The sequence below is a fragment of the Neodiprion fabricii genome, chromosome 2, assembly GCF_021155785.1.
Source record: "Neodiprion fabricii isolate iyNeoFabr1 chromosome 2, iyNeoFabr1.1, whole genome shotgun sequence".
NCBI lineage: Eukaryota > Metazoa > Arthropoda > Insecta > Hymenoptera > Diprionidae > Neodiprion > Neodiprion fabricii.
This window is the reverse complement of record NC_060240.1, coordinates 33100905-33113605: the sequence shown is the minus strand read 5'-3', so window position 1 is coordinate 33113605 and position 12701 is coordinate 33100905. Positions and strand designations below refer to the sequence as shown.

The 12701-nt window shown below is 37.6% G+C and overlaps 4 protein-coding genes across 7 annotated transcripts; 2 read left to right on the top strand and 2 right to left on the bottom strand.

The window, feature by feature from the left end:
* The first annotated feature begins 255 nt into the window (after window positions 1–255).
* Window positions 256–1773, top strand: LOC124176259 (serine/Arginine-related protein 53-like). 2 transcript variants are annotated; one of them, XM_046557289.1, is made up of 4 exons: window positions 256–627; window positions 763–1106; window positions 1191–1396; window positions 1482–1773. In XM_046557289.1, the coding sequence occupies exons 1-4, from the start codon at window positions 554–556 to the stop codon at window positions 1581–1583; spliced, it is 726 nt and encodes a 241-aa protein (XP_046413245.1). In that variant the 5' UTR covers window positions 256–553; the 3' UTR covers window positions 1584–1773. The 2 variants fall into 2 exon arrangements, with proteins under 2 accessions (XP_046413245.1, XP_046413246.1); XM_046557290.1 differs by having other exon boundaries at window positions 263–627; window positions 763–1082.
* Window positions 1774–1964: 191 nt separating this feature from the next.
* Window positions 1965–4766, bottom strand: LOC124176258 (integral membrane protein 2C). Its single transcript, XM_046557288.1, has 6 exons — window positions 4440–4766; window positions 3352–3834; window positions 3166–3280; window positions 2935–3081; window positions 2427–2851; window positions 1965–2382 (listed from the first exon to the last, which is right to left on the bottom strand). The coding sequence occupies exons 1-5, from the start codon at window positions 4521–4523 to the stop codon at window positions 2733–2735; spliced, it is 948 nt and encodes a 315-aa protein (XP_046413244.1). The 5' UTR covers window positions 4524–4766; the 3' UTR covers window positions 1965–2382; window positions 2427–2732.
* Window positions 4767–5961: 1195 nt separating this feature from the next.
* LOC124176257 (cytoplasmic protein NCK1) lies at window positions 5962–10303 on the top strand. Its single transcript, XM_046557287.1, has 4 exons — window positions 5962–6551; window positions 7269–7510; window positions 7902–8839; window positions 9089–10303. Exons 2-4 carry the CDS (start codon window positions 7492–7494, stop codon window positions 9308–9310), a joined length of 1179 nt encoding a protein of 392 aa, XP_046413243.1. The 5' UTR covers window positions 5962–6551; window positions 7269–7491; the 3' UTR covers window positions 9311–10303.
* Window positions 10170–12701, bottom strand: LOC124176255 (arf-GAP domain and FG repeat-containing protein 1). Of its 3 annotated transcripts, none has more exons than XM_046557282.1 (6): window positions 12440–12700; window positions 11185–11708; window positions 10914–11102; window positions 10661–10843; window positions 10398–10528; window positions 10170–10307 (listed from the first exon to the last, which is right to left on the bottom strand). In XM_046557282.1, exons 1-6 carry the CDS (start codon window positions 12601–12603, stop codon window positions 10254–10256), a joined length of 1245 nt encoding a protein of 414 aa, XP_046413238.1. In that variant the 5' UTR covers window positions 12604–12700; the 3' UTR covers window positions 10170–10253. The 3 variants fall into 3 exon arrangements, with proteins under 3 accessions (XP_046413238.1, XP_046413239.1, XP_046413240.1); XM_046557283.1 differs by having other exon boundaries at window positions 10398–10525; XM_046557284.1 differs by lacking the exon at window positions 10170–10307 and having other exon boundaries at window positions 10431–10571; window positions 12440–12701.

The following is a 12701-nucleotide window of genomic DNA, read 5'->3' as shown; positions in this document are numbered from 1 at the left end:
TTCGACTCTTTCACGATCGGCAGCCATAATTGCACTGCTTTGACACCGACTCCCCATTTCAGTGCAATATTTTACGCAGTCAGTGCTAAATTCACGCACCCGAGCTGCCAGTGGAACACGCTGGAAATACGAGTCTACCGCTAGTGCGCTCTCAGTTCACACTCACAATCAGTGCAACCAGTGTTATATTGTCTGCTTGAAAATGTGCGCTAAATGATCTCGAATACGATTGGTTAAAAATTGAAGATGACCTTCAATGGGCACGGGACGCGATTGGTTTCCGAAACATAGCTGCGCAAGAACACACCTTATCTTCTTTCAACATGTAATCACGGTGGAACGTCTAACCACATTTGGCATTGTAAACTCATTCCCAACCATCAACTATGGTTACCGATATACGTTTATTATCATGACCATCGAAACTTAAGTTGAAAATCTTATCTTGTGTCAGTGGCCGCTAAATCTCTGGTGTTTTCTGGTTGGGGACACACGGAAAACGCGAGCGTGGGCTGTTGGAGTTTTGTATCAGAAATTACCATAGTTTCACCTAATGGCTAAATATTCAAGTGATTCGGATACGGATAGAAGCAGTAGGCATCATAGAAAGCATCACGCAAGATCCAGGTATATATTTATTCGTCTTGGCATTGGCGTAACTATTATTATTTTTGTATTTGAGAAACGTGAGAACTGACATATATCTGTATCTTATTATTAATTTTCTTTCTGATAATATGCTATACTAATGTATGCCTTCAGGTCCACGAGTTCAAGTTCTAGCGACAGTTCATCTTATCGCAAAAAGTCCAAGCATGTGAAGGGTAAGCGACGTCACCGCTCTCGCTCCCGGAGCAGAGACAAGGAAAGATCGTCAAAATCCTACAAGTTGTCGAGAGGAAGCTCTAGGGATAGAGACCGGCGACGTTATCAGCCCAGGAGATCTAAATCTTATTCACCTGATAGAATCAAAAAAAAAATACGATCTGTATCAAGGGAGGAATCGACTAGTCGCTCCAGTAGTTCTCAGTCAAATGTGAAGTCTGTTGGTGCGGAAAAATTACAGCCGTTGGCTGTTAAAGGTATAATGAGAACTGATACACCGGGTAACTAAAAATTTTGTTGAGCATATTTTGGATTAATTCTCGTTTGGCATAGATCCGCTTTTATTAAGTCATAAAATGTTTTAGATGATTTCCCAATCGAGCCAAGGATCAAGGAAGCTATACTGGATGAAATAAATTCAGATAAATTTGTACCTAAGCAGTTCTCCTCGTCAGTTCAAAGTAGACAGACCAAATCAAGCAATATTGTTATCGATATTACAGCAGATACCATAAAACTCCCGACCATTGTTATGCTGACTGATTCATCGAACAATATTTTTCACACATCGGTAAATTGATAAATAAGATGATCTTAACGTACAATAAACGTATTTTGAAGGTCACAGATTAATAAGATATTACTGTTTCTTGCAGATAATGTGTGACAATGAGGTCAGATTCGACAAATGGGTGAAGAAGTTATATACTTTACGTCAAAAGGCGATTGCAGATTCAGCTCACAGTAGTGTTACTTGACGTCTAAGTAATTTAGTTATTTGAGTAAATTATTAATCAATCAATAAATACATCAATTGATCTCTAAACGAAATGTACAACTGTGGAGCACTAGAATGGTAATATTTAATACACGAAATAAAACGTGTGTATTCACAGCTTCTAAAATTTCTGATATTACTGACAATGAATAAAACGTGTTTTTCTCCAACTTTGTGAAAGCAGTACCTTATTTATAAATGTCGGTTTCTGTAAGACTAATGTCATTAGCTGACAAGAAGCTAGACATTGCAGTCATATCCGGTATAAGCTTTACTTTTACAGATGCAGCGTAAAAAAGAAAAGTCAAAATTAATTATATATTTTCAGTATTCATGTGTAATACTGAATACCGCTAAGTAGTAAGAGCAATAATGGTTTTATTTTAATCATAATGTCAATGGCACGTATAATGTTACAAACCAGTCGTATTTAATTTATATTCCGCACTTGAAGGCAAAAGTAACAATGGTTCAAATTTTTTTATTCGCCAGAAATTTGTTATGCCTTGGATCTTAGTTAGGATAAATGACATACATACGAAAATTACGCGTTGGTGATTATACGGAGTATTGTATCGCAAATACAAAACTGGTGGCTGTTGCATTTCATACGTCAACAGCTATTTGCTACATTGGTAATAAACTTTGAAATATATCATCATTTTTACGTATGTGGTTAAGCTTTTTTGTCGAAATAGAACAATATGTCCATCAAAATTCATGTTTAAAAACTGCAATTGTATCAAAGAAAGAATTAATTATAGACATATTCATATATACTATATATATATATATACACAACTGCAGAATAGCATGCCAGAACAGTATATATGTAACATATATATATAATATATATACTGTACTGGCATGCTACTCTGCAGTCTTGTATACCAAACAAAAAAGTAGATATGCATAATCATTGATATATAATCCCCAGAACCGAATAAAAAGGGAAGAGCATAGATAATTCCAAATATAGCATCAATCACACGAATAATTATAATCATAGTAATGTAGAGAGTGCATACTGTATAATCCTGCATCATAACATGTATTTAACTTCGAATTAACACTAAACTATTGCTGTTTAATCTAGCGAGGAGTAATCTTACATGAGATATCTTATATTCTATTTAATTGAATTTTCTTCATATGCCATAATTTCATCCATATTTTCGATGGCCAGTTCCCATACATCTTTTCCTGAGAACTGGACAAAAGGTGCATCCTTCACGCTCCTTTTGTCAACTGCAATTTCACAGAGAAGTAGGATAACTGATACTGTTCGCAGAGTGAGGTTTATCAAATAATTGAGGTGTTTTGGTACATACCACTGTGAACAACTTTCTCTAATCTGTATGTTGGCATGTTACGGCATTCTCGGGCTATATAAGGTCCTAAGCCAGACAGATCGGTTATACGAGGAGTAACAACTTTCATTGTTTCACGAACAACTTCAGTGTCAACTTCGTAGTATCCTAAATTAAATAAGAGATAAACATAGACATGAAGCATGATCAACAACTGAAGTAAAAACAGAATATGAGAAGTATTCAAATTACCTCTATACATTTTGTTCACAAGGTCGTACAAACTTCGTGGAGGTAGAACTCGCTCACGATTCAACGGCATAACAAAGCAGCGGTTACCATCCACATCAATAATTCCTGTTTTGTTCTGAAAATAAGCCATTCATTATGTAAGTTTTGAAATGCATAAATTGTAATAACTGAGAAAATGATGGTTACTGTGTTAAAGTCATGAATATATCGTCCTTGACGGCCACCACGTAGAATGGGGACATCGATCTTCTCGTAATCTTCGTTTTCAAGATCGATTTCCAGTCTTTCTGTCAAGTAGTTTTTTATGTCGTTTTGGAGCTCCATGGTTTTTTCAGCAAAAATAGCAGCATCCTCCTCCATATTGTTAGGGTCAGAGACCAAAGATTGAGAATTATCCAAAGCATCTTTCAGGTAAGGTGCTTTGTTAGATTCATAATATGGAATGTCACACCATCCACGGAATCTGTGCATTTGAACTCTTGCATATTGCTTGTATATGTAGACACCACCGATTACTCCAATGCTCATAACAAGAAGAGCAGTGAGAAACAAGCACAGCGTTGTCAGTGAATTCAGTCTCTGTGCTCTTTGACGACAACGCAAAACGTATCGTGTAGGTCGAGGAAGTGTAGCATATTGACCCTCTGGATCATCCTTAACGTCCCCCGGCTTTTGAGAAATATCAACAATTTTTTCACCATTTAATCAACATTTTCTTAGCATTAATATTTTTTAATTATTTTGAGCCATTGAACAAGTGATACAAATTGAAAAGCAATGAATTATAAAGTTAATGAAATATCGGCGTGGATTAAAGTGATGCTTCCTATCTGTTAATCATATAATTTATTTCAATAAGCTCATATTTCCTGACAGTTGAGTTGATGACCACTAAAGAGTAATTCCGTACTGTGGTTTGTGGTTGCACAGTGAATCTTTGTTGGTTGTTAATTCTCTTCGGAGTAAAATATTGACAAGTCAACGACTGTAATGTCATTACAGGTACAATGACAGTATCATATGAGGAATTTCAGACTACAACTTGAGATAAGATCAGCAGGCTTGACTATTTGTTTGACTGTTCTACAAGTGATAAGACTTTAATGACGTAAATACGCAGCAATCTACGGTTTATGATTTTCTCGAATGAACGCGCCGTTTGTAAAAAATATGAATTCACATACCAATTCTTAATGATGGAAAAGTAACGTTGGATACTTTTTGAACGTAAATATAAGAAAAAATGATAAAAGTTTGATATTTATAATACTAACTGGAGGTATCTCGTCCACAACCAATGGTAGCTCCACTATGTCCGCAGCTTTCTTCTCAGTGATGGCTTTAGTGATTATCGTCATCTCGATGTAAAACTTTCGGTGAAGTTATTTAACTCTTCTGGTCGTCAGCACAATAAATATACAAGTCAATTTATTCTGCAATTCTCGAAACTCACCCAATTCGCTTGGTGATTAAGTGGGGTAATGGAACTCGCGCAAAGCTTAAAGTCGATCGAAACACACCGTGATCCGGACACCAATAACACAACGATACGACAGAATCACGTACTACCGCACACAGAGTGCATGATTGATCGGTGACAGCTGCGCAGCTAGCCTCCACCCACCCCTACTATTCCCGTCGCTACAAAATATCACGGCAATGAGAATCTCTAAGCCATCTAGGCGCAGAGAGCGGTACTTCCACGATTGGCAGCCTACCCAGGGTAGCATTATCTCAAAAGTTCGTGTTGTGACCGTCACGTGCGCGCGTGCATGACTTTACCGGCTAATGTAGTTTAGTATCCTTGCCTGCCGGCAAACCACTATCTGTCTATTTCCGCAAGAAGAGTCCAAGTAATCAGTGAGAAAACCCGTGCGTGTCGGTCGATTGACACGCTGCATCGCATACAACGATTATGCTCAATCCTGCCGTAAATTCAACTCATGTTGCACCAGCATGCATCAATCATGACTAATTTTACCGCAAATTGCTGCCAATTATGGTTTTACATGATCGGATGCTACAGCAAATTCTACCTGGGCCCGGTAGCTTTCAGTTGCAAGTTCATATTATGACCGTCACATACGCGCAGGCTAGATTCTGCCGCACTGATATATTATCATTAGATTATTTATCAGAGCTCTGCCGGCAGACCACTATCTGACTGTTTCCGCAGTTGTGGGCAGACTTGAACATGTGCGCTACCACACTACGGTGCTGTATTGATGTATTCATTCCATAGACAATGTCTATGATTCATTCATGCATCAATGCAGGTTATTTGAAAATCATATTACAGTTCGTGCACTCCCGAGAAAGCTACAAGAACCGTTGAATCGCTACCTGCATATGAGAAATCGAAGTAATCAGTGAACAGCCGCGCTGCAGCAGCATACAACAATCATGCCAAATGTTGCTGTCAAGTGCTACCGAACGCGGTCTTGCATCATCGGATGCTACAGAAAATGCTATTTGGGCAAGCCTCTGAAACCCTATTGAACACCGATCTTATAGGTTTGCGATAATTGTTTGACAAAAAATATCCTCTTTGCAAGTTAACGCTAAACCGATTACTACGATTCACTAATTTAAAAGTAATGACGCGATTTTTCATTGCGCTGTTTGAAAATTTCCAGGATTTGCGCTGTGACCACTTATGGCTCCGCGTGTGTTAGGACAGTAGACAAACAACTGTAATCATTTTACCAAAGCCTTGCGTCTAGCTAGTCACTACGATTGACAGAAATTGGTTTCCGAATTGTGAGCACGATGGCGCTGTTTGAAAATGGTAGTTGTAGAATTTTCGAGGGCCTGTAGTCTCTGCGTTTAGTCTGCCTTTAATCGGCGTCTCCGGTTTTAAGGGTGGGTCTGTCTTTTTGTGGGAGGGGTCGTACCGACGAACACGAGTAGGATTAATTGAAAATATAAGGACACTTTCGACGGAGAGCCTCTAGTCAGTAACGAGAGTCGATAGTGGACCCGGTCCAGGGTATTCGAACTTCGAACGAAGTGCGATTTCGTTAGACGACGATACGTTGAGGACGTACACATACGACATTGGTGATTACTACCGCGCGGTGGATGAATTTTCTTCAAGCCCTGTAGGGTCCATCCCTCATTCCCTTCCCCGTAGTCTGCCCGTCCGTTCGTTTTTCCCTTTCCCCCCTGGCCCTCTCTCCTTTGCTTCATTACACTACGTACCCCTCTGTTCATGGCTACAGAGTTCGGGGTGGGGGTAACAAGCTGTATTATCCTGCAGGATATTATACTCAGAGTTGAAAGTTAAGGAGAGACAGGAATTGGACAGAACTGAGCAGCTCCTTATATATCGAATCACCAAAAGATTACTGAAGTTTTATGCAGGAATATGTCAAGTTTAAAAATTGGTAAGAACTAACAATCGAATACCTCTAAAACTCTAGCACTGAAAGACTAGAATTGTAACTGCTTCAAGTTTTTTGAACGTATTCTTTATTTCATCCTCTGCAATGTAGCTGTGGAATTAATCACTCAAAGATAATTTTTGAGGCTATCTATGTTTGTAAATCCCTATCTTATTGTAATTTCTGAAAGTAATATTATATGAATTGTCTCTGCTTCCATTTTAACTTTCAAGCGTTCAATGATTAGTCATTAAGCTCAACTCGTTGGTATCTTTAACATTGGTCAGCTGACATTTTGCATGATTAATTTTCAACATGTTATAAGTGCATCAATAATGTGGATACTCGTTATCTGTATTACAATATGATTTTTAAGTAAAGGCTCTTCTTGTAGCGCATTATAAAGTATTGGTCAATGCTAGCGGAAATGTATTATTATGTAGCTAAACTTATTGTAGAGATATATTGAGCTATTAAGATAGCTGTAGAGCAAATCTTTCATGTACAACCCATTCTTGTCATACATTTCATTCGCAACTCTGGTACTGTAGTGGTCTGTAAAATGTTACCCCCTTATTCACGACCACAACATATTAAATTCAAAGACAAACATATGCCACCTGGTACTTGGACGTGCCTCTTTATTTAAGTTTTCAGCAACTATTATTTATTTCAATTACTTGGTATAATTAATGGCTGATTATTTTGTTTTCCTTAAAGTGTTGGCAATACACTTGCTTAATCTACCTTTGCGAACGATGGACCCTGAACCAAGAAATCAGAGGGTGTGCCAACAATAAAAAACAAAAAAAAGCTAAAGAATGAATGCCTGCTCCACTGACCCTGCCGACACAACACAAGCAGGCTTAAGATTCATTCACGTAGTACGTGAGTAGCCGATAACACGTGCCACTCTTCGACGTACATATCTCTATATTCGCACATGGCAGCCATGAAGCATGGTACGTCTTACAATTGTTTGCTTGTTGCTTTTCGATGTAGCCCGTATATTCTTTTGATTATTTACTACATTTTTGAGATTGAATACGTTTTCTCTTTGTTGTTTGTTTACTTTTGAATATTGTTATTTCGGAACACGGAATGAAAGAAAAAAAAAACCATAAAAAGTGAGTTTCTTTAGTGCTTAGATATATTGTTTGTATATGTTGTTTACAATTGTAATTAATAAAGCAATCTTTTACCCATTATTATTCAATTCGAATTAAACATTCCATTTTATCACGAGAAGTTTGGTCCTATTATATTCAATTATGCTTTTAACCAAGGAGTAGCTTTTAGCAGAAGCAGTATGCCATCAATTGAGTGAAGCGTAATTGGATTTCATTCCTACAGGCAAGACCAGTCAGGACGACGTGTGCTACGTCGTCGCCAAGTACGATTATGGGGGACAAGGAGCCCAAGAATTGGATCTTCGTAAAAATGAACGATACTTATTGCTCGACGACTCAAAACATTGGTGGAGAGTCCAGAGTGCCAGGGGTCAAGCTGGGTATGTTCCAAGTAATTACGTCAAGAAGGAAAAGCCATCTCTTTTTGACAGTATCAAAAAAAAAGTCAAGAAAGGTTCAGGATCAAAAACGTTACCATCGAGTAACTCACCCTCAAGAGCGGTCGAGTCGCCAACCATGGCTCGAAGATTACCCGCAGATCCGAGTGAAGCAATTGGAACAGCAGTTGTAAAATATAATTATCAAGCGCAGCAGGCAGATGAATTGTCATTGGTGAAAGGAACGCGGATTCTCATACTTGAGAAGAGTAATGATGGCTGGTGGAGAGGACAGAGTGGCACTCAGGCCGGTTGGTTTCCTTCAAATTATACTCAAGAAGAAGGAGATGCAGATGATACGTTGCACACTTATGCAATGGCAGAAAATGTGTTGGATATTGTTGTGGCTCTCTATTCATTTTCTTCCAACAATGATCAGGAGTTATCCTTTGAGAAAGGAGATCGTTTAGAAATCCTTGATCGTCCACCAGCTGATCCTGAATGGTACAAGGCTAGAAATGGCCAGGGACAAATTGGCTTGGTTCCTCGCAACTACTTACAAGAACTAAGTGAGTACTTGACACAACCTTACCGTGAGCGAGGAATGACAACCAGTGAAATTGGAGCTGGAGACTCATTGGAACGAAGGCCTGATCCAGGGGATAGACCCCATCTTGTTGGGAAGCCATGGTACTATGGAAGAATAACTCGATCTCAGTGCGACACTCTTCTAAATCAGCATGGTCAAGATGGGGATTTCCTCATTAGAGACAGTGAAACAAACGTGAGTTACTTTTGTATTCACAGTATGGGCATTACAGAAAAGCAAAGACAATAGCTAAAATATCAAATTGTATCAAATTCCTTTCACTTGTCTTATTTATATGAAATCCACCAATACCAAATTCACTCAAATAGTGGCTCATATTAATTTATGGATGTGCAATTTTCGATTTGTAATGAATATATAATATATTCAGGTAATCAGTGAACTTTTTCCAATACTGTTTGATATTTAAATTGGTGTGTGTAGATGGGAGATTACTCTGTATCACTCAAGGCACCAGGACGAAATAAACACTTCAGGGTACACGTGGAGGGTGCTTTGTATTGCATCGGGCAGCGGAAATTTCATACTCTCGATCAACTGGTGGATCATTACCAACGAGCTCCGATCTATACAAACAGACAAGGCGAGAAATTATTTTTAGTTCGTCCATTACCGAAAGGGAATCCTAGTAGCAATGGCTGCTAGACTAAAATAATGCAGCATTTTTTTTCTGTACGTAGGATTATCTTAATACCTAATACCTGCCTAGCGTAACAATTGATATGATTACGTTAAGCAGTATTTATACACGAGACTAACATAATTGGTGAGCTCATATATTAGTGTTTCTCTTATTTGTCTTTTATTACTAAATAATTTATTACCATAAGTAATATAATTAATGATAAATAATGAACGTTGGAGCTTCCAACTTTACAACATATTAGTAAAAGTAATGGCAGCTAAGCGAGCTGGTGGGAGATCATTCATTTAGTTGACGCCATGCTTCTTTATCTATTTAATTAATATTGTACTAAGGTGTTGCGTCGACTATGATGCTACTAGTAGAGAATGCCAACGTACCCATGCATACTCTAGCGCACGCAAGTATAACGATCAATTAATGATAATTATTAAACCATACGACGAGTAACCAGATCTATCAATATGGAATATACCGATTAAGTTAAAACAAAGACTAAGTGTTCATTTGTGATTTTGTATTTATTAGAACATTTTTAAGTAAATAAACCATATTTAAGTGTGCACACATCTTTCACCCATTATTGTCGTCATCTTCCGAAGTATTCCAAGTATCATTATCACCATTTCAAACACACTCTTTAAATTTATCATTGGGTTGTGTTAATAATGGACGGGTGAAAAGGTACTACGTCATAAAACCATAATATATCTGTATAATTAGTAACAAATATTATCTTTATTTAACGTGTATATTATATTCATAAATAAAAGTATCATTTACTTTTTTGTTATATGAATAAATGAGATTGGTGCTCTTAAAACGTAAAGTTGTTGGCACTAATTGCCAACAAAGTCATGTATATAAACAATTTTTTCGATACTATAAGTATTTTAGTTTTGCATTATTTGTTCGTAAGGTAATTATAAATTTAGGCTTGCATAATCATAAGAAAGGATTGTTCGTATTTCTTGTTGTCGTGCCAACTCCGGATCCCACCTGAAAATAAAATTTATCAAGTTTAAGAATTTGATGTTAGTTCATCGTTTGTAAATGGAATTGGCGGTCATTTTCCATGACCCAACTTACCATGAATGGATTTGCGTGATAGGAAGTCACTTTTGGTTGCCATGCTTTGCTCGAAAACGGCGTCATCAACTGACTAGACGAAACTACGTCACCATTACCAGGTAATCCAACTCCAAACCATTGCTGCTCTGCTACGAAGAAATAAATTAAAAATCTACTTGCTATAAAACTATACTGTTGAAAAATCATATATCAATGCACAACTGAGTCAGGTATTAGGTATCGTCAAACATAAATGTGATTTCTATACTGTTATACATTACCATTATTTGAAGAGAATTGGATTGTCCTGAAGGGATTGACTGAATTGCACGCATTGTCCATGGGTTGCGAATTGTTATTATTATTTATGCTATTTACCGTTGGCTGCCAAGCATTTTCGCTAGTGAACGGATTTGAAATTACATTTGTTGTTTGGTTATTGCCTCCCCAAATTTGATTCGTATCTACAAAATAGATGTATGAGAATTAAATGTAGCTGGATTGGTATACTAGATATCCTTCACGCTGACTTACTGGTCGTATTGTTGGAGTCCCATACAGATGTCGGCGGAATCACCGGCTCCTCTTTCAATTGCGTTTGCTTCATTAGAGAGTCCAAATCTTTGAGCGCGGCATAACGATCTTCCGATGGTGGTTTGGTTATACCATTGAAATTTGCAAACGATCCTGTCACTTCGTTAGAAGAGAATGAGGAGTCCGTACCTAATTAAAAGAAGGACTACAATTAATACTGCTGAAAATATAAATTAAAAAAAAAAGTAGGAATGTAACAATTTGTTCTCACTTTTAGGAGAATTGAAGACAGGATTATTATCAAAATTGGCAAAGCTCGGCTGAGGTGTGAATTGTTGATTGAACTGTAAAGTGGGTGTAGCAGCTGAAAACGGATCTGGAACTTGACTGAAGTCTGCACCAAAGTCTACATTAAATGCCTTCGTCTTCACAGGTTCTGATTTTTTTGTTTTCTGGGCTTGTGAGGAGATTGGAGTTGTTGTCCCTGGTTGAGGAACTCGTGGTATTGCCGTTTCATTAGATTTTGCACTGGTCGTTGGCGATTTGTGAATTCGAGACCTCTTCAGAATAGATGGATCTAAATAATACCGTTTCAGTTCATACTTTGAAATCATTAGATCTTTCATCTTCTCTTCATCTTTTATGTCTAGGATTTTCGGAGTTGGTGGGTCTGCCAAACCAAGCCAAATTCTTCGACAATAATCATTTCCTCGTTCTTTAATATATTCAATTTCCTCAGGTATAAATGTCGCCATGGAAATTGACTTTACTCGGTGGGGTGGAGTTAGTCCTCTCCTGAAAAACATTATATCATTTTACTTGTGTACAAAATGAAAAAAAATTAATACGTAATTAAGTATTTTGTTTAGCTTTACGACTGGAGTATTCTGTTTCCTGGCTTTTTTCACTGAAGTAAAGTTATTGAAATAATAGAATGAGCAATGTTTTACGATTGGATACTTTTACACCATACAAGTATAATTCTTTGAAGAAGTGATTGCTGATTTTGATTAAGACATGCCAAGCACTTAATGGTATGAATGAATTGTTGTTAACATAATCAATGAATAGTTCAGTGTGCAATAATCTCTTGGAAATTTTTAATTGTGTAGATAAAGTTCTTAGAAGGGAAAAAATCTTGGTATTCAGTGATAAGTAAATAAGGAAAATTTCAGTCCTGTGACAAGGGAAGCATGTGAATCCACAGCAGAGATAACGTGGGTGAGAGAGAGAGAGATATAACTGATAGTTTGTAGTTTCCGTTCTCTTCTAACCTCTTCTAAAATGATATCAGAGATCAGCTGATAAACTAACAACTCGTGGGAAATTATTTTGACATTATTTGACAGAGCTCATCTGGTTCCCCATACGACGGTTAGTCCGAATAAAAATTAGATGAGATTGAAGGGGAATTGATAACATACAGGCTATAATCTGGGGCGAGAGAGGTAAGTGGGTTTAAAATTGCACTCGAGTAATGTTTGTTGGGACAGTAGACTGTGGAGTTTTAAATCAAGTCTACTTACAACATGCCAGAACATGACGTACAGACGAAGGAACCGATTGTCATATTTACGTAGGTGGGGCCTCTTTGTCGACAATCGAAACATTCTTTGTTCCCTGGCTGTGAAACGAGCTCCCGTAATATTTTCAAGTTCTTTTCGTCCTGCTTTCTCTTCGCTGACGCCATGATTAATAACGTTGGTGAAATGTGAATTTCACGAGTGAATTTAGACCAGCACTCCTCTCGTGGACTCCTTTGGGAACTGACTCACTCACAAGAAGTCC